The sequence below is a fragment of the Protopterus annectens genome, chromosome 9.part0, assembly GCF_019279795.1.
Source record: "Protopterus annectens isolate FY-2018-M chromosome 9.part0, PAN1.0, whole genome shotgun sequence".
NCBI lineage: Eukaryota > Metazoa > Chordata > Ceratodontiformes > Protopteridae > Protopterus > Protopterus annectens.
The window spans coordinates 1,473,633,224-1,473,655,133 of NC_056743.1; the positions used below are offsets into that span (position 1 = coordinate 1,473,633,224).

At 37.0% G+C, this 21,910-nt stretch overlaps 1 protein-coding gene across 1 annotated transcript in view; it reads left to right on the forward strand.

Moving 5' to 3' along the window:
- The window catches only part of LOC122812123 (adhesion G protein-coupled receptor E2-like), a 901,467-nt gene that overhangs the window by 747,227 nt on the left and 132,330 nt on the right, over positions 1-21,910 (forward strand). Inside the window, exons 15-16 of the mRNA XM_044084412.1 lie at positions 6,332-6,526; positions 17,603-17,838. Coding sequence (XP_043940347.1) covers positions 6,332-6,526; positions 17,603-17,838 — 431 coding nt within the window. The remainder of the gene's footprint in view (positions 1-6,331; positions 6,527-17,602; positions 17,839-21,910) is intronic.

Below are 21,910 nucleotides of genomic sequence, written 5' to 3' on the forward strand. Positions count from 1 at the left end.
ACCCTATAGATGTGCCAGTGGGAAGTCTTATTGAGGATCTGGAGAGAGAGGGAGAAACCAACCCCTGAATGACTGTGATCTCTGTGTTCCTTTAAGGGAAATTGTACTTTACTGTGTGTGTACTTGTTATCCTCCCAGTGTGGATGCCCCTCACTGGTGTTACTGGTAAGGATTGAGGCTCCTTGATTACTGGGCCAGTACACGGGCATCACAGCACCTATAATTTTATTTATTTATTTATTTATTTATTTAAATTTGTTTACATGGGTCCATTTTCAGCCTGGGAGTCGGGAAAAAGCTCCACAGTAAAATAAACAGACAGTAGTTACATTGGATTACATAGTGATTAACAATTTAACATAGAAATTACTTACAACATATTCTAACCAGTTGGGTTCTACCAGACAAACAGTTAACTACCCATTACACAACATATTGGATTTATATTCAGATTTACAAGTTTCTTAAAAATCTCTGTATGGGCAATGGTGTCAAAGGTCTCAACAATGAACAAACATGCTATACTTGCTGCATAAATATTATAGCCTGCTCTGGAGACTTTATCAAATAAATTAATGAGTCTAAAGAGGCAGGACCTGCCTTTGACAAATACATATTCATGAGGGTCCAGAGCTAAGAGATTATCAATATACAGATTAATGAGGTCTGAGAGAATATATTCTACAACTTTACATATGAGGCTAGTAAAATTAAGGGACCTATAGTTCCTATGGTCTGTGGTATGGCCATGCTTATTTGACAACATTATACTGATTGTTTCTCAAGTTTTGAGAATGTCACTGGTGTAGAAGCTCAGATGAAAGGTTAAGGAGGGGTTCAGTTAGGCTATATTTGGTAATGGCAATCGGGTAATCTGATATGTTGTTAGGGCCCATTGATGAGATGTTCATTGTTTTTTAGAGGTCTGACAAAACTTGTTCCTTGCTAATTGTAGGGAATGGCTGGGACTGTGGAATCTATAAAATAGTTACAACTGTGCAGAACAGTAGTTAGATAAACTAGCACTCTAGGCAATCCCCTATACTGGCATCCTTCAAACTTTTGAAGAGTTAAAAAAAATGTACTGTAGGGATATTACAATATTGCAAACTCATTCACTCATTTCAACAGCTGTGATTGTAAAAAGAAAAACTAAAAAAAAAAATCCAAATTGTAAATACTGACTGAATACCAACAATGTGTAGTATTCCACGTCCACCTGATCGACATCGGTGATCTCTCCCCCAACAGCTTGTGCTTGAGGAAGCAGGCCCCTGATGCCACCATTAATCTCTTTAATAGTTTGCTTAAATGTGCTCTTATGGTGGGCAGAATCAGATCTCTTATAAGCATGATATAATTCCTTTCATGAGCTATATTGTTTGTTTATAAGTTAGTCCACCATAGAAGTTTGTTTAATTATTGCATATAGGGAATGCCTTAAAATACAACAGTTTGAGTGGGTGTGAAAATCGGGATGAGGTGGTGATTTTAGTAATGGAGAGAAAGATCGCAATGGAATTTACTTAGGTCATCAAGTAGATGAAGAAGGTTGTTCATTATAAAGTTTGCAGATAATACTACAGTGGTGGGTCTCATCAGCAATGGTGATGAAAAACCCTACAGAGAGGAGGTGAACCACCTGACTGTCTGGTGCAACAACAACCACCTGCCTCTCAATGTGAATAAAACAAAGGAGATAATAGTAGACTTCAGGAAGAGACACAAGGCTCATTCTCCACTCAGAATCAAAGGAGAAACAGTGGAAAGGGTGAAGAACACCAAGTTTCTGGGGGTGCGAATCACTGATCTTGGTCAATAAACACTAATCACATTGTCAAGAAGGCGCAACAGCAGCTACACTTTCTAAGAAGGTTGAAGAGAGCAAAACTACCACCTTCAGTTCTCAGAAACCTCTACAGGGGTACCATTGAAAGCATCCTAACTAGTAATCTCTTGGTGTGGTATGGAAACTGCATGGTTTCAGATCACAAATCTCTCAAGAAGGTGGTGAAAGTGGCAGAGAGAATTATCAGGTCCACACTCCCATCTATCCAGGACTTGCACTCTGCTGAGTGCCTCAGCAAAGCCATGAAAATAGTCAAAGACTGCACTCACCCTGCCCATGGTCTGTTCTCGTGCTTGTCTTCAGGCAGGAGATACCGTAGCTTATGTTGCAAAATCACCAGATATAATAGAAGCTTTTTTCCATAAGCCATCAGACTTCTGAACTCCAGTAATAACATACACCATGCTACTCATGGAGATCTATAGTTACAATGCTGAAGTAATTCACAGACATATGCAATAACTCTATGAAAGTACAATATTATACCTTATGTACAATATTAATGATGCAAAGTTAACATTCTGTGCAATATGCCAAGTCAGCATTATGTACAATTTTAAATCTGTCTGATTCTGATCTGTGCAATATATTATCTGTGCAATATTTTGGGTGCTAACAAAGGCATGTAAGTAGACTAGTCTCAGTGTATGTCATTGTACTTGTTACTGCACTGCATAAATGTCTTACTGTTGTTATTGGATTAGCTTTAGTATATGTGTTATTGTTGTATTGACATCAGTATATGTTGTATGCACATTGAGTTTGAAGTAACATAATTTCATTCAATTGCACTGTTGTTCAGTCTGAATAACAATAAGGTTCACTTTGACTTTGACTTTTTGACTTTGACTTTCTGAGACGTCTGTAAACACAGACACATTTGCAAAAGGAAGTTATCACTAATTATAAAGGAAAAGGTCATGATTTATAGTCTAATAAGGAAAGATGATACATTTAGAGGTGTACAAGAAGTGGTCACATTTGCAGGGATAAGATCAAGAGTATTTCATCCACTAGTAGGGTGGTTAAGTATTTGTACAAGGTAGTTAATTTTTATAATATGAAGAAATCTTTTGGCATGGTGACCATTAACACTGTAGTTACAGCTCCACTATCAACAGAAAATGTTATTAAGGAATACAAAGACATTGAAACACAAATGTGATATAATACATTTTATTGGACTGACATGTTTTATTTTATCTTGAAGTTTAGGGTTGGCAAGAGTTCTTCTTCAGGCGTTATTAAATTACTGGGGAAGTAACTAAATAATTAAGGAACTGATTCTTATTCTATAGTATATTTTTTTCTGGAGTCTGCTTCATTCCTGTTGATGAAAGACACCTGAGTATTTCAAAATACAAACCTGCTGATGACAGAAATTCTACAATTTGCCGAGTCAATATAAGTGTCATAGCTTGCTCCTGGGAAGCTGTTCAGTCTATAATTTGTCTTCATCCCATCTTCATTCCACCATTGTGGAAGTACCTCCAGTTATCCACATTTTTCTAGCCTCTACATTGACTTTGATCTGTCACACTCTAAATTGTTGAACATTTCATTCATTCTAGCCTGATGTTTTTATTTTTCCAATTGCCATCTGTCTAGTCTTCCCTTCTCTGTCCATTTACTTCAACTCCACTCTCTGAAAAGTGACCTGCTCACACACTTTCTCTTCCTTTTTTTCCAATTACATGATTTTGTGCCAAATTGTTACAGTCTTTATTTTTATTCTACACCCCTACCTCTTTGCCACCATTGTAACACAGCATTGTATTGGCTTGACTGCCTTAATATTCTTTTCTCTAGAATGGTTACAGAAATGGACAAAGTGTTCCATATGTGACATCATCAGTGTCAAGTACAACATAGCATGACTTCACCATTACTAGATTCTTCTCTCCCAGTTGTGATTGTAACATAGGGTAGTTCATAGATAGCTACTAGCCATGTGGTCGCTAAGACCGTTGAGGAACAAGTCCAAATTTCCTTTTTCCCAAAAGCACTATCGTAGTTTCATAGGTTCTTTAAAAGCTTATAGCCAAGTAGACCATGAGGAAGCTCAGACACATCATCAAGTATGGGTGGGACACTAACAATGTCCCCAGTCAAGTAGATTCTCTCCAGATATCCTCAGTGAAAATTGGTGATCACCTATCCACTCTGGCTATAAAGGCTGTTAGAGATGTATTCTACTTATGTATGCTATGTAAGGATAATCTATTCCTGAAATGAGGGATGCATTGTATTGGCTATCTCTCATGACGTGATGTTATTAATGGGTTAGTATGTGTTTAGGTTTGTGTAGCAGGCAATTGTTTTATCACTGGTAAATTTTAGGTGAAAGAATTCAAACTGTGCTGGGTTGTTCCTAACACAGAAGGATAAGCAGAGATTATCTATTGGGAGTCTGTATGAAGCTGAGTCCAGGGACAGGGTGTTTAGTCTACCATAGAAGCTAAAGGTACGGAGATCTGAAATATTTTCATTGAAGAAATGTTGATGTCTCTGGGGCTGGTTAAATTGCTTGCTTAGAGTCACTCACATAGTAGACAAAAGGACTCTAACCCTTAACTACAGAAGGCAGCTTAACAGCTCAAGCCTCATTCCTCCGTGGTAGCCACTCAGACGAAGTAGATCCAGACGAATGATGTGGGAACAGAACTCAGTCTTCCGATTGCCTAGCATTGGAAGCAAGTGTGTTACCTGTTCAGCCACTGACACCTCAATACATTCCTAAACTGTGTTGCTTCGCTTGGAACTGAATAATTCAGCCTGTGGGGGGTTCTCCCCCAATACATTCCTAAACTGTGTTGCTTCTCTTTCACTTGGGACTGAATAATTCAGCCTGTGGGTTGTCTGCAGTCCCAGTATTATTTTTCTCCTTTTTTATGCTAACGTTATCTCAGGCATTACAGATTTAATGCATTTTGCAGTGTTCTGTATTGCATTAATAACACCTGCAGTAGTAGAAGTTATTGCTATAGTTACTCACAACAGACCAGGTTTGATCTTGATATAAAGCACAAAGTTAAATGCTCGAGCCAGTAGGTATTAAATCAAAACCAAAACTTTCAAACCTGCTACATTTTACTTGGAGCATGCAATTTAAATTTTTTCAGGTTTCTGCTTTAATTTTTTTGTATTTTGAATTTTGTGACCACTGAGCATGTACAGGTACTTGTGGTTAGCGCCTACATGAGAGAACAGCAATACAAGTATATCTTAATTTGGAAGTTTACCAATAAGTTAGACCACAGAGCAGTGATACACACTAGGTTTTCTATGGAGTATTTTTTTTCTTTATTAAGCAATGGTGTTGTTTGTATTTATGCTGAGATGACAACTTGACTTATGCTGTGCTGTAACATTCCTTATGAAATGTTCAGCAGTGTTTGTGGCTGGCTGCTTTGGTTTGTATCCTTGCACTGTGTAATAAATATATTAAATATATGAAGATGAACCAAACACATATGGCAAATTGTTTAACAAGGACCTTTGCAAAAGAGAGAGAGTGAGAATTAGAGAAAAATACTTGATTCTGCTAATGGTGAGGTTACCACTGGATGACAGTACAGCTTGTCAATCACAGACTGGTTGAGCTGTAACTTATCACTGCGTGTTTGTCTTATTAAATCATTGGTACTACTGAGTGCATTGCAGTGCCCACAGTGATTTGCTGTATTTTTTTTTTAAGTTTTTCCTCTGTTTATCTAAATTGGAGGCTATGCAAAGGGATTTACCCTCTGCAAAAAAAAGCAACTTTTTGTTTTTACATCTGTATAGTTGGGTTTCTCCATTTGTAGCTTCATCCAGAAGTTACTTGACTAGCCATAGTAGAACCATCTTGCCTCTGCATCACATTTGCTTTTATGTAGCTGGTAAGCTAATGCAGTAGTAAAGAAGCAGTAATCAATGATGCGAACGGGATCTGGAAATAGCGCCTATTGTTGTGAAACAAGGAAAACAGTGACACCATGTGGACTGCTTCACTAAAATCTGTATTTAAGCAAACTCAGCTTATATGACAGTTAGACTGCAGCTCTCTTTCCCCATTCTAATTGCTGCGGTAATGAACATTAATGTATATGTTTCCTGTTAGGTGATGACTTTGTCGCTTATTTTCCTTCCTTCGTTGTGGACTGTTTCTCTTGTAACCTGTGAAGTTACACGACATGGTTATATTTCTATGTAGGATGGCGACTACAGAATTAGATGTTACTAAATGGAATCAAGACAAATATGACATATTCATGTTGGGTACGGTAATAAATATCATAAGAAAGTATGAGAAATGCATAATCATTGTTCTGTTATTTGCCAACAGGTTTTTTAAGACATGATGCCTTGCTTAACTCTATAGCACTCAACATGTGTAATGAGAACAGTACCATGAAACATCATTTTTCTAACTTTGAAATAGACATAGCATCATTATGGTTTGGCTCTGGGTGGCACTAACCAAATCTTTTGTCGTTTCAGGATGAGAAGCCACTTACAATAATTTCCTACATTGGACTTACCTTCTCAGTTATTTGCTTGACCATTTCAGTTGCGACATTTTGGTTCTGTAAGTCCATTCAGAATGCAAGCACCACTCTCCTCCTCAACCTTTGTATCTGCCTGCTCATAGCGGATATTCTTTTCCTTTTTGGCATCACCCAAACAAGATACGAGGTACAAGCATTCATCATTAGAGTTCACTAATGTTAAATATTTAATAAACTGTACCACTTAATGCAGCGAGATTGAAAATATCATGAATGTGTCATGTGTATTGTGTTTGTATATTTTGTTAGATCAGCAAGATTAACTTTCTTTCTGTCAAGATTCTCAGAAGATCTCCATTGTGGGCTTGATACACCTGGCTTGCTCACATTTTTAGCAGTGCCAGGGAAAGTACACTTTTAAGATGATACCACCTATTAAAAGAAGCTATATTATTCAATCAGGGCATGACAGCTTCATTCAGTAGTTATCTGAAGACAGTTATCAAAAGCAGTAATCTACATTTCTAATTTTAAGGACCAGAATATAAACTAACTGAACGAAAGAGCAGGAAAAGCAATCATACGATACCAATTAGGTCTATATACTTGACCTGGAACCTCGAAGCTGAGATTCCTTCTTCTCATAACCATTTGCAGAGAACAGTCAGATGGTGATGTAACTGTATCTCATTCTACATCACTTTCAGTTTTAAAATAACTGAAATTGCATTGACTAATAGTGATTGGGTCTACATGTCTGTTTAAGGTGATGTAGTTGTTGCTTTGAGATTGATGCTTACAGCAGAAAAATGCATCGCAGACTGTTACTGCATTATAGCAGGATTTTTGGCTGGAAAGTGTTTCAATTGCTTTTCAAACATTTAGTGGCTGCCAAACAAAGTTGTCAGATTAGCTTGCAAAAAAAACTTAGCAGTCTCACCTCTATTTAGCACTAAAAGTACTTAACTGACTCAAACTTCCTTAACACCTATCTCATACTCAGTTCATCTAAACATCCACAGATGAACTATACCCCATTTACCTCCCTGTAATTAGCCCCATATCTGCCAAACCATCCCCTTCGGTCAAATGATGAGCTCCTTACCACCTGCAAACCACAAAAGGCTGCCTGGGTCAGTCAGTATTCCATTAATGCAACTAGAATTTGGAATAAAATTCCTATATCAGTCAGGTCTATCTCGCATCTTCATCTTTTTGAACCATTATAAAAGACTTCCTCTCTGCCTCCTGGCTTTGTCCCTGCTCCTCATCTGGGACATAGCTTCTCCTAACATCCTTCATCATGTTCTTATACCTCCCTTTAAAATACTAAATCATTTAACCTGCTTATCCCCTTCTAAACCTTTATTTTATTGTAGTACTTAAACTACTACACCTACTTGTAATTCTTATACATCACTCTTCTGTCTGTAAATTCTCAATACAATGCTTGTATATTGTTTGTGAATATCAGTACAAATTTTATTATACTAATATGGTATGTATTCACTGAAACTGCATTTTGCAATGTGTTATTGTAGGTATTAATTGTATTAAATTTGTTACCTTGAAATTTTTCTCCCCAGGCCTCTGATGAAAAAGAGCACCTGTGCTCAGACTTTCCAAGTAAACAAACATCAATCAATCAATCAATCAATCAATAAAAACTCCAAAGTCATGTTCCTGCCAGTAATCATATATATCTTATTTACCAGTTATACTCACAATGAATGCATTCCTCCCTTTCAGCTATTTACCAGTTATACTCACAATGAATGCATTCCTCCCTTTCAGCTGTTATTTACCAGTTATACTCACAATGAATGTATTCCTCCCTTTCAGCTGCACTATCTTTTCTTTGCATCAAGATCCTTTTTTATGCTACCTTGGATATAGTGAAGGGGAGGGTGACCACTACATATTTTCATGTAAGCCACCCTAAATATACTTTCATAAACACCATCAATGAAAATGTCAGTGCGCCATCAGTCAGTATACACAGATGTGGCTAAATTTAGCCCTGTGACAAGAAAATAGGCAAGTGTTAAGGAGGGATACCCCTTTACACACACACACACACACACACACACACACACACACACACACACACACACACACACACACACACACAGGTGTACACACATATACAAACACATGTACATACCATCCATGGTAGATATCTTACTTCACAAGCTCCACATTAAAAATATATTCCTCCTCCACCAAGGTGGGCAACAGATAAATGTCATGTTAGTAAAGCAAGTGCCAATCTTTGCCATTATTAAAATATTTTATGTTGAGATGGATAAAGACCACATCTGTTTTTTTTTTCTGTGTATTGTGCCTTGTTGTGTATCATAGTTTTGTATTCACTATCCATGTCGCCCTCATTTATTTCTATATACATCACTAATAATTTGTAATATTTTTTGAATATAGAGGACGATATACATATAAAACTGCAAGGCAGCAACACTTTTCCCAAAATTTAATATCATTTATATTTACTGTAAATATCAAATATAGATATCAAACTATCTGTAGACAGACACAGAAGGCCAAGGCTATAACTTGCCATTGAAATGTATTCTGTACACCTCAGTTTGATTATGTTATGCTCCACATATATACTGTATGACCTTAAGCAATCATTTTGTGAAATCAAAGCACTAAAGTTATTCCTGAAAGGATATTTTATGCCTGTTATGATTTACTTGTTTAATAAAACACGATTAGTTGTCATTTTGTGCTGCTCATGTTCTGCACTGGCATAAACTGGGTTTTACGTTCTTGACATACATTTCAGAAATACTGTGTTATTTATAGGAGAAAATCATTAACAATGCGTTTCTTTACTTTTATTTCATTAACATTTGTAATTTATAATTATCTGGTGTATAGACCAGACCTGTTTTAAATGCTTTGTTCTCACAATTGCCTTCTTACACACATTCTTCTCAAGTGACCAACTGTGCACTTTACTATGAAAAATGAAAGCAAAGGGTAGAATTTGCAAAGGGCATAGTATGACTGTGTAATCATATGCATCCAGGAAAAGTGTACATATCTGAACTTCTTTGCCATACAATGAATGTAGTGTGCAGATTTTCCACTTTTCCTAAAGTAGCCTGTGCCCCATTATGGGTGAAGTCCTGGAAAGGTATTCTAACCTATGGCAAGTAATCTCAGGTACAATGTACGTATGTTGAGTTATTTTATCACATCTTAAAACTACAGTGCCCCAGCATAATACCCACAACTAACTCTGTATGGTAAAAGGAGGTGCCAGTGACCACGTAGTTCTATAGCACCAACTATAAGTTTTTATAGCATTTGAGAACAAAGGCAGTAAGATACATCCAATGGAAATGCATTGGTCACATCATGTGTCAAGCATACTTTGTGATACATGCATATGGCTTGCATATTTTGTTCGTTAGCTGTCCAGTGGACATTACATACAGATGCATATTGAATCAGAGCTGGTTTCAAGAAACATATATCTGCTGTTTTTGTTGTGTCATAATGAACATGCTGCCCATGGTGTCTGCCTTTCAGATTAGCTGTTTTTCGATTATCAGTTTTGCTATCATTTTCTATATTTTTACATTTTATATTTTATTTTACTCAGGTTTTATCATTTTCATTCAGAGTTTCAAAACACGGGATGGTACAATCTATTTTCTCTTTCCAAGTACTCCCTATGACTTAGTTTGTAATTTTACTACTATAACAAAGTTTTAAAACCATTTGAAAGATTGCTTCTTTCTTATTTATTTACATAGGTGTGCAATTTATTTGCATTTAGGAACATGTAATTACAAGAAGACTACTAGACTATGAATTCTGAATGGATGGGATTTCAACTCATTGATTCAGGCTAGCTGATGTACTTCTCCATTACTGTTCTCCATAGAAAATCACTACTAGTTTCTGTTTTAGTGTCAGCTGTGTCTGTGCTCCTTTCACTTTACCCTGTGTTTGTGCACCATGGGGTTGATATATAGAATTTGGGGGAGCTTACCGTACACATGACATTACAGGGCTGCTTATACCCTATAAAACACTTACCTCCATTATTTGTATTGGCTTGAATTCCTGACCAGTAAAAATCAGTGAGATGAGTCCTTTTCAAGTTGGTTACCTGTGACATGCAGAGGAACTATAATTATACATATATGTTTTCTGCCAACGTTTCTGTGCCTGATTCCTGGATTTTTTTCTTTTACAGTTTCCTGTATTACTTTATACTGTTCTGCTTTCACGTCTCTCACACATTTAAAAATTAACTTTTTCCCTCTGTTTCCGAAATGTTTGCAGATGCCTACATTTAGATGCGTGTCTATGACTGAGGTACAAAAAAAGTTGTTTGCCATTTGAAGACTGCTAGCTGAGTGCATTCTACAGTCAATGGTTTGATATAGCTGTATAAACAGAAATGCAGGCAAGAGGGCTTGAGGCACGCACACAGTAGTAGTTTCCAAAGTTTATTCTTCAGACTTTGCTTCAAACAAACGATAAAAATAATAAAAAACAGTAACCATAAAGCGCTTTTCGTCTCACCCCTTAGTGAGACTTCATCAGACAGTTGCAACAAGAATGTTTCAAACAGTATATACAAGTTCACACCACATCAACTTCCTCCAAGCAAAAGGCAAACCCGCCCCCAAGGTAAGCAGGAATGAACAATTAACCCATTGTATGCTTCTTTAAAAATCCAGCTTCTTGTAAAACAAGTATGTATGCAGTAAATATATTTGTATATGTGTAAATATAAACATAGCTCATCAGTTCGAAAACACTCTTAAAAGACCTTTTAAAAGTATATTCAGAAATATTTAAAAACCATGCTAACATTAAAACCAATAGTTAAGGTAACAGTAAAAAGTGAGAAGTCACGAATGAAGTGTAAAATTGAAAACAGTATAAAATAAAATACTTTACCACTGTGTGAAAAAGTATTAAGATCTTAAATAACTTTCAATATTACTTAATAATGACAATTCAAAAAAGAAGGATGAAGAAATATATAACAAAAGACTTATATTAGCCCCATGTTGTCTGAATTTAAAACCATCGAGCTAAAAAGCTATAAAGACCGGAGCAGAGAAAACTATCCTGTAAAGGACGTCCGGTGAATATGATAAAAGATTAAATAAGAGTGTACACATTCACAAAAACAACTCTAAATGCAAACACATTCATGTGTAGATAACAACTAAGTGAATGTGGGTGGCCCTAGTTCATTATTGCTAGAAAACCTGGAACTGATATGGCAAATTCGTACTAGGGCCTGCTACCCGCCAGGACTGAATGAAGTTTATTCCATATCTTGCATCCTTAAACTAAAGAGTTTAATGAGGTGAATATATATCTTATTCACTTCAGCCTGCAAGAAAGGTTTCATATTTCTGCTTAAACAGGGTATGTTAAATATTTATCTAAATAGTCAAAAATGTACTTATTTGTTCAGTTAGGTATATACATGTTTATACATATACATGGTTATTCACATTCACTTAGTTGTTATCTACACATGAATGTGTTTGCATAGTTTTTAAGCTGGATTTTTAAAGAAGTATACAATGGGTTAATTGTTCATTCCTGCTTACCTTGGGGGCGGGTTTGCCTTTTGCTTGGAGGAAGTTGATGTGGTTTGAACTTGTATATACTGTTTGAAACATTCTTGTTGCAACTGTCTGATGAAGTCTCACTAAGGGGTGAGAAGAAAAGCGCTTTATGGTTACTGTTTTTTATTATTTTTATCATTTGTTTGAAGCAAAGTCTGAAGAATAAACTTTGGAAACTACTACTGTGTGCGTGCCTCAAGCCCTCTTGCCTGCATTCCTGTTTTTGCAGTTACCTGTTTCAGTATTCCAAGTTTGATATAGCTGTATGACAATCTCTGTATGATATTTAGACTAGCCAGTACAGAATGTCCACCCAAAGGATCCTTGCGTTTCTGTAATGCCTGCCCATAAGCCAACTATACGATCATTTTATAAGATAACTCTTATAGGTACGGTTCTTGAATGGAGAGGTTAAGGTACTGTAATGAGAAAAATACATTCTGTAACATCATGTTTTCCTGAGGAATGCCATTGTCTGCTTTTTGGCAACTGGTGTGGGCCATACCTGCATATCTTCAACTTTGGCAGGCTGTGGCCAGATTTTTCCACCACCCAAAAATGGATGAAGACAAGCTAATTCTGACATTCCAAATTAGAATTTTTTTTTTGCCTTGAAAGTCAACCTGGCCCTTTTTAATGTGCTTAGCATCTCTTTAATATTCTGTGCATGCATGTCCCTGCTAGGACTGACTAAAATTGAGTACCATCTATGTATTAAGATCATAGTCTACAGGTCCTGCTAGCATGTGATCCACTAATAACTGGAAAGTTGCTGGGGCTTTCTTCATCTCAAAAGTGTTTTGGAAAATGAACACAATTCACACATACTAACAAATGCTGACTTCTCCATGCTGCAGCTGTCAAGGGTACCTGTCAGTGATCCTGAATTAGGTCAATTGTTGTCAGATACTTTGCTCCACTTGTTACTGTAAAACATCATCTTTCCTGGATACAGGACATGCATCTGCTTCAGCATGAGTGTGTAGCTTCCAATAGTCTACACTGAACCCACTCTTTTTAGCACCAGCACCACTAGTAAGGTCAAGGTCTGTTGGGCTCCTGGAGTAATCCCAGATTTAATATCTCCAGCAGTTCCTCCCACATGGATTGCTTGTCTTACTCAGGCTCCCTGTAAGGAGACTCTTTGGGTGGCCTTTGGGTTCATGTTTTTATGTGGTGCTTCACAGGCTGGATATTCCTTGGCTTAGTAGTGAATATGTCCCAAACTCCCACAGCATGGCTTAGATTTCTTGAACCTGCAAAGTACTTTCTCAGTATTTCCTTATCACAGACAAGTTTTGATTCTTTTTGTAACTTACTGCATATACTGTGTACTGGTCTCTCTATAGTATGCTAGGGCTTCATCACATTGACATGGCAGTGCTTGAGTTATTGCTTTCCATCTGATAACTCTAACTCTATAACATTAATGTCACGCACTGCTCTAACCACAGTGCAAGGTGCCTCCCATGCTGTGTGCAGCTTATTCTCATGGAGAGCAATAAATGCCTTTATGTTTTGTCCCACTTGAACTTTTGTTGCCCTAAAATACCAAGCAGTTTTGTTGATGTTGTACTTGTGTTTCTTGCTCCTCTGTAAGCCCCATGGGCTCCCAAAGTCAATCCTAAAATTCAACTCATGTTCCACAATAGTCTTATTGTTCGAATTATACTCATCCTCCTAGTCATCACAAATTAAGTCTGGAGTCCCTAATTGAGCATTTGCTTCCTCTTATGCCAAAAGCAGAGGACAAAGTCACTGCCTCTGGATACCATATAACATAATATACCACCACTAAGATATACCTCTTATCTGTGATGGTTGGGATAGACAGAGGCCTCACAGTATTCATGGCTACCATTTGATATGGTTTTTCAATAAAACACATAATGGCAACAAATCAGTATTCACTTTGTCTCCCACTTTTCAGATCTTTTGAAGCTTCTCAGAAACTTGTAGTACCTTCTGTTATCTTTTATACTGCCTGGTCAATAAACCTTTTGAATGTAACTTTGTTTTGAATGCTTTAATCCCAAAAGGCCTGAAAAAATAATATTATGGTCTATACTCAGTAGTGTCCTATGGTATGCTCTAGTGGATCTATCACTTCATCCTTTGGGGACCCCAAGAAGTCCATTATCTGTGCAATAACCCCTTGTCCAAGTATACAGACACCCCCCTGCCCTTGAGAATCAGAAGTTTTCTTGGATACTTCCCAAACATCTGAGAACTGAGACTACCTCATCTCCTTTTTGTGATTCAACCCAGTTACCCTTCCAAGGAAATTCTGGTATCTTTCTTTTCAATAACTGTGTGTTAAATTTAGCCTTACTTCTCCAAACCATATATTTCCCTTAAGTTACTCCTTCCAGAGAACATTTAGTACTCTTTGTCAGCTGTGGCTCAGGCTTTGGTTTCCTACTACGTAGCTTGGAGAGCTATATCTCTGTTGGAGGTGAGGGCATTGACTGGGTGCCTCCCTGCTAACTTCCCCACATGATTGTCTCCTCACCAAGATGCATGTAATTGCAGATACATGAGGCACTCTGTCATTATAGTCATTATATGTTACATATTATAACATCTAATACATGGGTGTCTCTCTGCCCTCTCCCCCTTCTCCATCTACATAAACCTGGAATACTGCACCTGGGAAATTGTCACTTCCATTCTTTAACTGGAGTGGTATGCCCAGGAATGTAATGTTCCTGTTTCACAAATATAGACTTAAGAATAGTTATGCCTGATACAATATAACTCTCAGGATTGGTTTATTTTTCATTCACCAGGATAACCTACAGTCCTGTGTGATAATATGAAGGAGCTGCAGTTTTGAGACAACTCACCACTAGCAAGTTTTGACCTTTCTTAGCTGCCTCACTTGATGTTTATTTCTCACCTTGTCTTTGTAGACATCTAAGCCATACTTTACATGGTTACATTTTACTCCAATACCTTAAAGTGTACTCAAGCCATGTACTCATCCCTTTCTACATTATCTGTATAACCTGCATTGAAGGTTAAGTCTACCCCCAATGGGTTCCTTTATACCTATATGTAGTGCTGAGTACCATTCTCCTATACAATAGTGCTGATCTGGCCAGACAGAGGTCTCTTTTCTCGCATTTCCTCATCAACATTACACTCACAATCTATTAAACAGATTATTATATCCTCAGGGAAAGTAATAAGTGCTTACTTTCTTATCATAAGGTCTCCCAGTACTTCAAAGGTAATTTGACATCCACTGACTCATCTATGGAGCTATGTGCTAATTTCTGCAATGAAATCACTAACACTGTCTACTGCTTTTCTTCTGTGTTCTCTAAACATTTTTGTATAAGTTTAAAACATTCAGATAAACAGTATTTATATTATTATAATTAGAACAGTCTGTATCAGTCATTTAGCTAATGCATGTAGTGACTTACCTATTATAAGATAAGGCAAAAAAACTCATCCACTACTCCTGGTCAGTTTGTTGCTATTTAATGGACATTGAAAGTGCCTAAAAAAAGTCCAAGGAAAGAACTTAGTACTACTCGTTGGGCATACACGGCTCCACTTTCACCTCCATTACTCACATGCTCTTGAGAAAAGGAAAGTATCAGTCTCTCCCTCTCTCATGCTGCCACTTTCTCACCTTCTTTTCACTCATGTTACTCTTTCTCTCTCTCTTTCTGTCCGCTGTAATTCTTTTTTTATCTCAGGGTTGTTTCATAACTCAAACAGATACAAGTGCAAGTGTGATTAATCATTAAGTTCTACATTCTTGAAACGAGGGGGGGTATATGAGGGTATCGTATAGGAAAGTGTCTGCAATGGAGTTTAACCTTATAATTCCCAGTACATTTATGTGTGAACATGCAGAAGTAGAGACAATCTTCCAAACCGTGAAAGAATCCATGAGGAAGAGTAGTAACAAAAGCTATGAAGATTGTTATCTTGCAATTTTGAAATATAGGAATACTCCTTTGCAGAGACTAAACTTTTCACTGGCTTATTTTTAAGCAGAAAATCAAAAACCAAATTACCCACTACACCAGTGTTACTGATCCTTGAAAAATCAATACAGCGTAAAACAAATGTTGCAAGGAAAGCAGCAAGGAAAGAAATACTGTTAGGATAGAAGCTGCAGAAGACTGACAAATTCACATGCCACATGAAAATAGACACCAGTCAAAGGTTACCGAAAGGGGCTTGAGGTGAGTCTTTAAGAAAATCCATAATGCAGCAGGAATGGTCTCAAAAGGATGATCAGATGTCCAGAGGGAAAACCCTGACAAATACCCTAGATTTCGAAGAGCCGTAAAGAAGCCAGACAACTGATCAAAAGTTGTTAATGATATTAAATTGTGAAAAGTTCCATTTATTAAATATTTTAAATGCAAACAAAAATGATGTTATGCTTAGTGTAGAGGAATGGTTTAGATACACATATACAAGGTCTATATTGATTCTTCTAAAATCACTTCATCCAAATTCAATAAATCTAAAAAGATTTAACTTAATAACAAAAATTTAAACAAAACATAAAAAAAAAACAGTCAGCCAGATTCAATAAAGCCTACATGGCCCATTTCCACTGTCTGTGCATTGTTATGTGCGCACACAGTAGCACAGTGTTTTGGATTCAGTAAGCAGCTCTACATGCACAGCTGGGTGAAAAAGGTAAACACCATGGCATACAAATGACAACATAAGCAGCTGAATTGTATGCTAATCAACCATTAAAATGAATTCAAACCAGAACCAAACTAAGAACCAAAGACAGGCAAGAAGCGAGAACCTACTACAATCATTTATTCAAATTAGAGCAACAGCGTAAGGGATGGGAAGGAGAATGAAAACGTTTCTTTTTCTTGCATATCGTATTGCCAAGACAAATGTGCCCAACCTATCAGGCTCTAATCAGACATGTGAAAATGAAATTACATTGCAGTGAGCATTTCTGTGTAGATATTATCAAACTGTTTAAGCCTGTATATGCAGATGAGTTGCGCATGCATGGTACAATATAGTCATGCTGTGTTGGAGGTTTTTAAAAAAGCAGCAATCTTGGGTAACTTAATTATATCTGGATTTAATATCTATACTTAGTGTTAAAGTAAAGCAGCTTGAGCAAGTGGTGTGTCTCATGAACTGAAAAGGTAGAAGGATGCAGAGGTCGCTCGGAATAGAACCCTGCCTAGTTTCAATATATCTTGCTAAGACAAAAAGTGGCCAAAACTTCAACCTGATGAAACACTCTGCTTGACGCTTGAACCAGATGAAAACTACCAGGCATAACAGCATACTATATAAAAGAAAGATTGCACATTAGAAAAATATGGTGCATAAAGTGAGGATTGTTGTCTCTTAATTCAGATGCCTCATGTTTTAACATCAGTCTGAAAAATTATATGAAACTTGTAGACTCTCGACATTTGTTTATTTTGGAAGTGTTGCCTGTTATTTATTCTTGCATATTACCAGATCCTTTAGAAATTCTTTAGAATTTCATAGAGATATTATTTTCTGCTTCTGTCCTGTGTTGCAGAATCAAGTAGGACAGATGTGCGTTAATATTTTTATTATTTTTTCATAAATCTGTGCAGCTGAAGTGACTAATTGCAGTCTTGTCTTTCTTTCAGACACTTTGCAGAGTTATTGCAGCTTTCCTCCATTACTTTCTCTTGGCTTGCTTCTCCTGGATGCACCTGGGTGCACTGCAGCTCCACCTTATGGTACAAAACCTTAAGGCAGTCAAAGCCTTACGAACTCACATCATTCGAAGCAAATACATGTATCCTGTTGGTTATGGAGTACCTGCCATTATTGTGGCTATTTCTGCTGCTGTCTTTCCTCATGGATATGGAAGAAAAAATGTGTAAGTTATTATTATTTAAGTACTATTTTGTTTATGAACTATCTGTGACAATTAAACAATTTGTTCTTGACTTAATGATAATTTTTTTCAATGATATGATGCAATTAGTGCAAATAAAACCATGCATGTTGATAAGTGTAGCTGGAAATTTGTAATATTTGCCAAGAAAGGAAAACACCATGCTGTGTCATCTCTTCCTGTTACAACAGTATAATACACTCTGCAGTTTTATACTGAATACTTCATTATTAGTTTATATGCAGTTTCATAGAATAACTCATGATTATGTCATTTTTATTTATATAAATACATCTTACCTTCTTCCACAAAGTCTTATTATGACTAGCCTACACGTTCGGCTCATTTTAAAGAAGAGGAGACTATTTAAATAATGCTACATTACTTAGTATAGGTGTATATGTATTTAGCAGTTTTTGTATATCTATATTTATATTCACATGTTTTTTATATATTTGTTTTTATTATTGTATAAAGAATGTATTTCAGTCCTGTATGGTGCCTTTATATTACTAGCAGTGAATTAAGCAGTTAACTGTTAGATCTTTATTGGTTACACCCATTTGAGTGTATTTAAGTAGTGTGTATCTTTGTAGTTGTTATCTGGTCTGATGAAGCTAAAGCAGTGAAAGCACTTACCTTGTCGACTACAGTAAAGGAGCTCTGTTTTTATTTTAATATTACTACTATTGCCATTTATTTGATGTCCCTCCAGTAACAGTTACTCGGGAAGACTACAGCATATATTTTGTGGACTTTGAACTTTGGTAAACGCCTGTTTCCTTCCTTTGCTCATTGACATTTTCTTTATATTACGTTTGATTATATTATTTTTTGAACAACAGAGGATTTATCTCTTGGTGACCACCTTGTTGTCATTATTTTCTTTAGTTTATTGTTCTTGGTGGTTTTCCGAGGGAACATGGCTTTGAAAATTCACCTTCCATTGAATTGGATTACCATCCTGTTATTGATACCTCTAATCAGCTGAAAGGGGCTGTCGCTCCTTTTACTGAGAGGTTTTCATTATACCTGAAGAAAGAGAGGAAATGTTTGTGGCAGCTTGATGTTCCGGCCAGCGGTGATGATGCGGTGAGTGAGACCGGTGATATGGAGTTTCTTCAAACAACGATGGAGAGCATTGAGCATGATTTCTTGAAATTAAAGCATATGCAGGCGCAACGCCTGCATTTCAAACTTTGCTTGGAGAAGAAAGTCGTCCCTCAGGGCTTGCATGTGTTGGATATGCTGACACAGGGGGCATCGCATCCTGATTTACTAATCTGATGGCAAAAGCTCAATTTAGAGGTAAGCGCAAGCTATATGCGCGTATTGAATGATTATTTTTTACCAGAAGAAGAAAAATTAAGGGAATCTTTGCATGTGAGGCATGAAGAACTTTTGAGAGACTATAAAGTGGAAGTCTTGAACCCACGTTTTGAGAGCCTTCTAGATAGCATTGCAGTTTTTGAACACAAACTGATTTTTCAGAAGAAAACTAAGTTGCTGCGAGACATTAATGATTTCAAAGCAGGCCATGTCTTCATGTGGCCACGTACAGGTCAGAATGCTATGGGACATGTTAAAACTAACAATTTGCCTACTAAGACCAACTTGACTGAGACTGTTGTTCCTGGGATATGGATGTCAGAACCTTTAGACTCAGTTTCTGAATGTATACATCCTACTAGGATTTTGAATGAGAATGTGAACAGTGCAGTGATTGAGAATGGTGCCTGTGTCAGTACTGTTATTCATAGGGATGTTCAGTCATCCAATGAAACTTGTACTGTGAATCATACTGTGGTTAATGGCAGCTGTTTATTGAATGAGGGTATACCCACCGCTAGCCTACAGCCTGGTTTACCATCTATTGCGGATGGGAATTGTTTAGATAGACCTCCCACTTCTAATTTATATCTAAACATTGTCATTGAACGTCCTGGGAGGACTTGTGACCCTGGGCAGGTTGTTAGACCTAAGTGGCAGGGCACAGTCCTAACGGATGTAAAATCCCTTAACACTGTCATGGATGGTAACTTGGGAGACCTTCCTTTTCCTGTACCTGTTCATTCAGAGAGAGGGGGACGCCATACCAGGTCGGCGAGCAGAGGCCGCCAAAAAAGGAAACTATCCAATGAACAGAGTCAACATCAAACCTTAAAAAAGATGTGGGGGAGGACCCCGACTCATTGATTTATAATATTTCTACTTGTGAGTTGACCCCGTTTCAGTGTAGTGTTCTGAATAAGGGTCTTAGTTTTATTCCAACTAGTAGGAGTAAACTTGCAGATACCATCCTGGATTTGAAAGTATTTTGTCGTAACATTATGTTACGTCAATTCTGTGGTGATTCGAGTAATCTTTCATCTACTTCTAGAGATGTTCACCCCTCTTGTAACTTTAGAAAACCTAGTTGTTTCGTTCCTACTAACCAGCCTTTAGTTGAGGCTTACTTAAAGTTAACTGAAGATGATATTTATAGTTACTATGATACATGCAGTACTGGTTATATGTCTTATAGAAATAACTTGACCTTTAATGAAAGGCAGGCCTTCACTATTTTACAATCCAACAACCAAATAGTTATTCGCCCTGCAGATAAGGGTGGCTTGATTGTGATCATGGACAGGTCACATTATGAGCGCTCTATGAATAGTATGCTTAGTGACGCAGATTTTTATGAAAAAAATCACTGTTGATGATGTGCATAGAATTGTGTCTAGTGTGTATAGTTGTATTTCTGATGCTTTTTTAAACCATCTCATTACAGAAGGTGTGTTGTCTTTTCTGGAGGTGTCTAATCCTTTAGTACCCCTCATACAGGGACTTCCAAAGGTTCACAAAAATTCCTCTGACCCACCAATGAGACCGATAGTAGCTGGGGGTGGTTGGGTCACGGAACCTTTCTCCTTGTATGTAGAGAAGTTCCTAAGACCTGTTGTGAACTTGAACCCTGTTGTCCTTAGAGACTCCAAACAGTTTTTATTGGATCTTTATCAGTGTCTTTCATCAGTTGGTGATATTGAAAATGTTATTTTGGTTACTTTTGACATTCAGTCATTGTTTACTATGATTCCAAATGACCTCTGGGTTGAATATATATAGGCTTCCATTAAGCCCATTTTAAAGAAGAGGAGACTATTTAAATAATGCTACATTACTTAGTATAGGTGTATATGTATTTAGCAGTTTTTGTATCTCTATATTTATATTCACATGTTTTTTATATATTTTTTTTTATTATTGTATAAAGAATGTATTTCAGTCCTGTATGGTGCCTTTATATTACTAGCAGTGAATTAAGCAGTTAATTGTTAGATCTTTATTGGTTACACCCAATTGAGTGTATTTAAGTAGTGTGTATCTTTGTAGTTGTTATCTGGTCTGATAAAGCTAAAGCACTTACCTTGTCGACTACAGTAAAGGAGCTCTGTTTTTATATTAATATTACTACTATTGTCATTTATTTGATGTCCCTCCAGTGACAGTTACTCGGGAAGACTACAGCATATATTTTGTGGACTTTGAACTTTGGTAAACACCTGTTTCCTTCCTTTGCTCATTGACATTTTCTTTATATTATCCTACATCTTGTTTTTAGGGACAGAGGGCTGTCAAGAAAGCCTACCATGGAAATTTCATCTACTCATTACTGAGAGTTCTGGTTTCAAGTTCTATAAATGTCCTCACAGCAATGTTTTCTGAATAACTTGGTTAGATTTTTAATGTTTCTGGGCTATCCTTACATTCCCAAGGAAGGCATAATAAAACATCAGTGGGCATACACAAAATATGTTTTTAAAGATTTATGTACTGATCTTTGTAAGCCGCAGTGGTGCAGCGGTAGCATTGCTGCCTCACAGCAAGAGGTTCTCCCGTTCGATTCTCGGTGGGAGCGCCTTCTGTGTGGAGTCTGCATGTCCTCCCCACAGTCGATTGGCATTTGAAAGACATGCGTAGAATGGGTGTGCCTTCGATGAAGGTTGGGTGTCAAGCTGGCACCTCGGCACCTGTAAAAAATCTACTACCAATCATTAGCAGACCGGAGTTC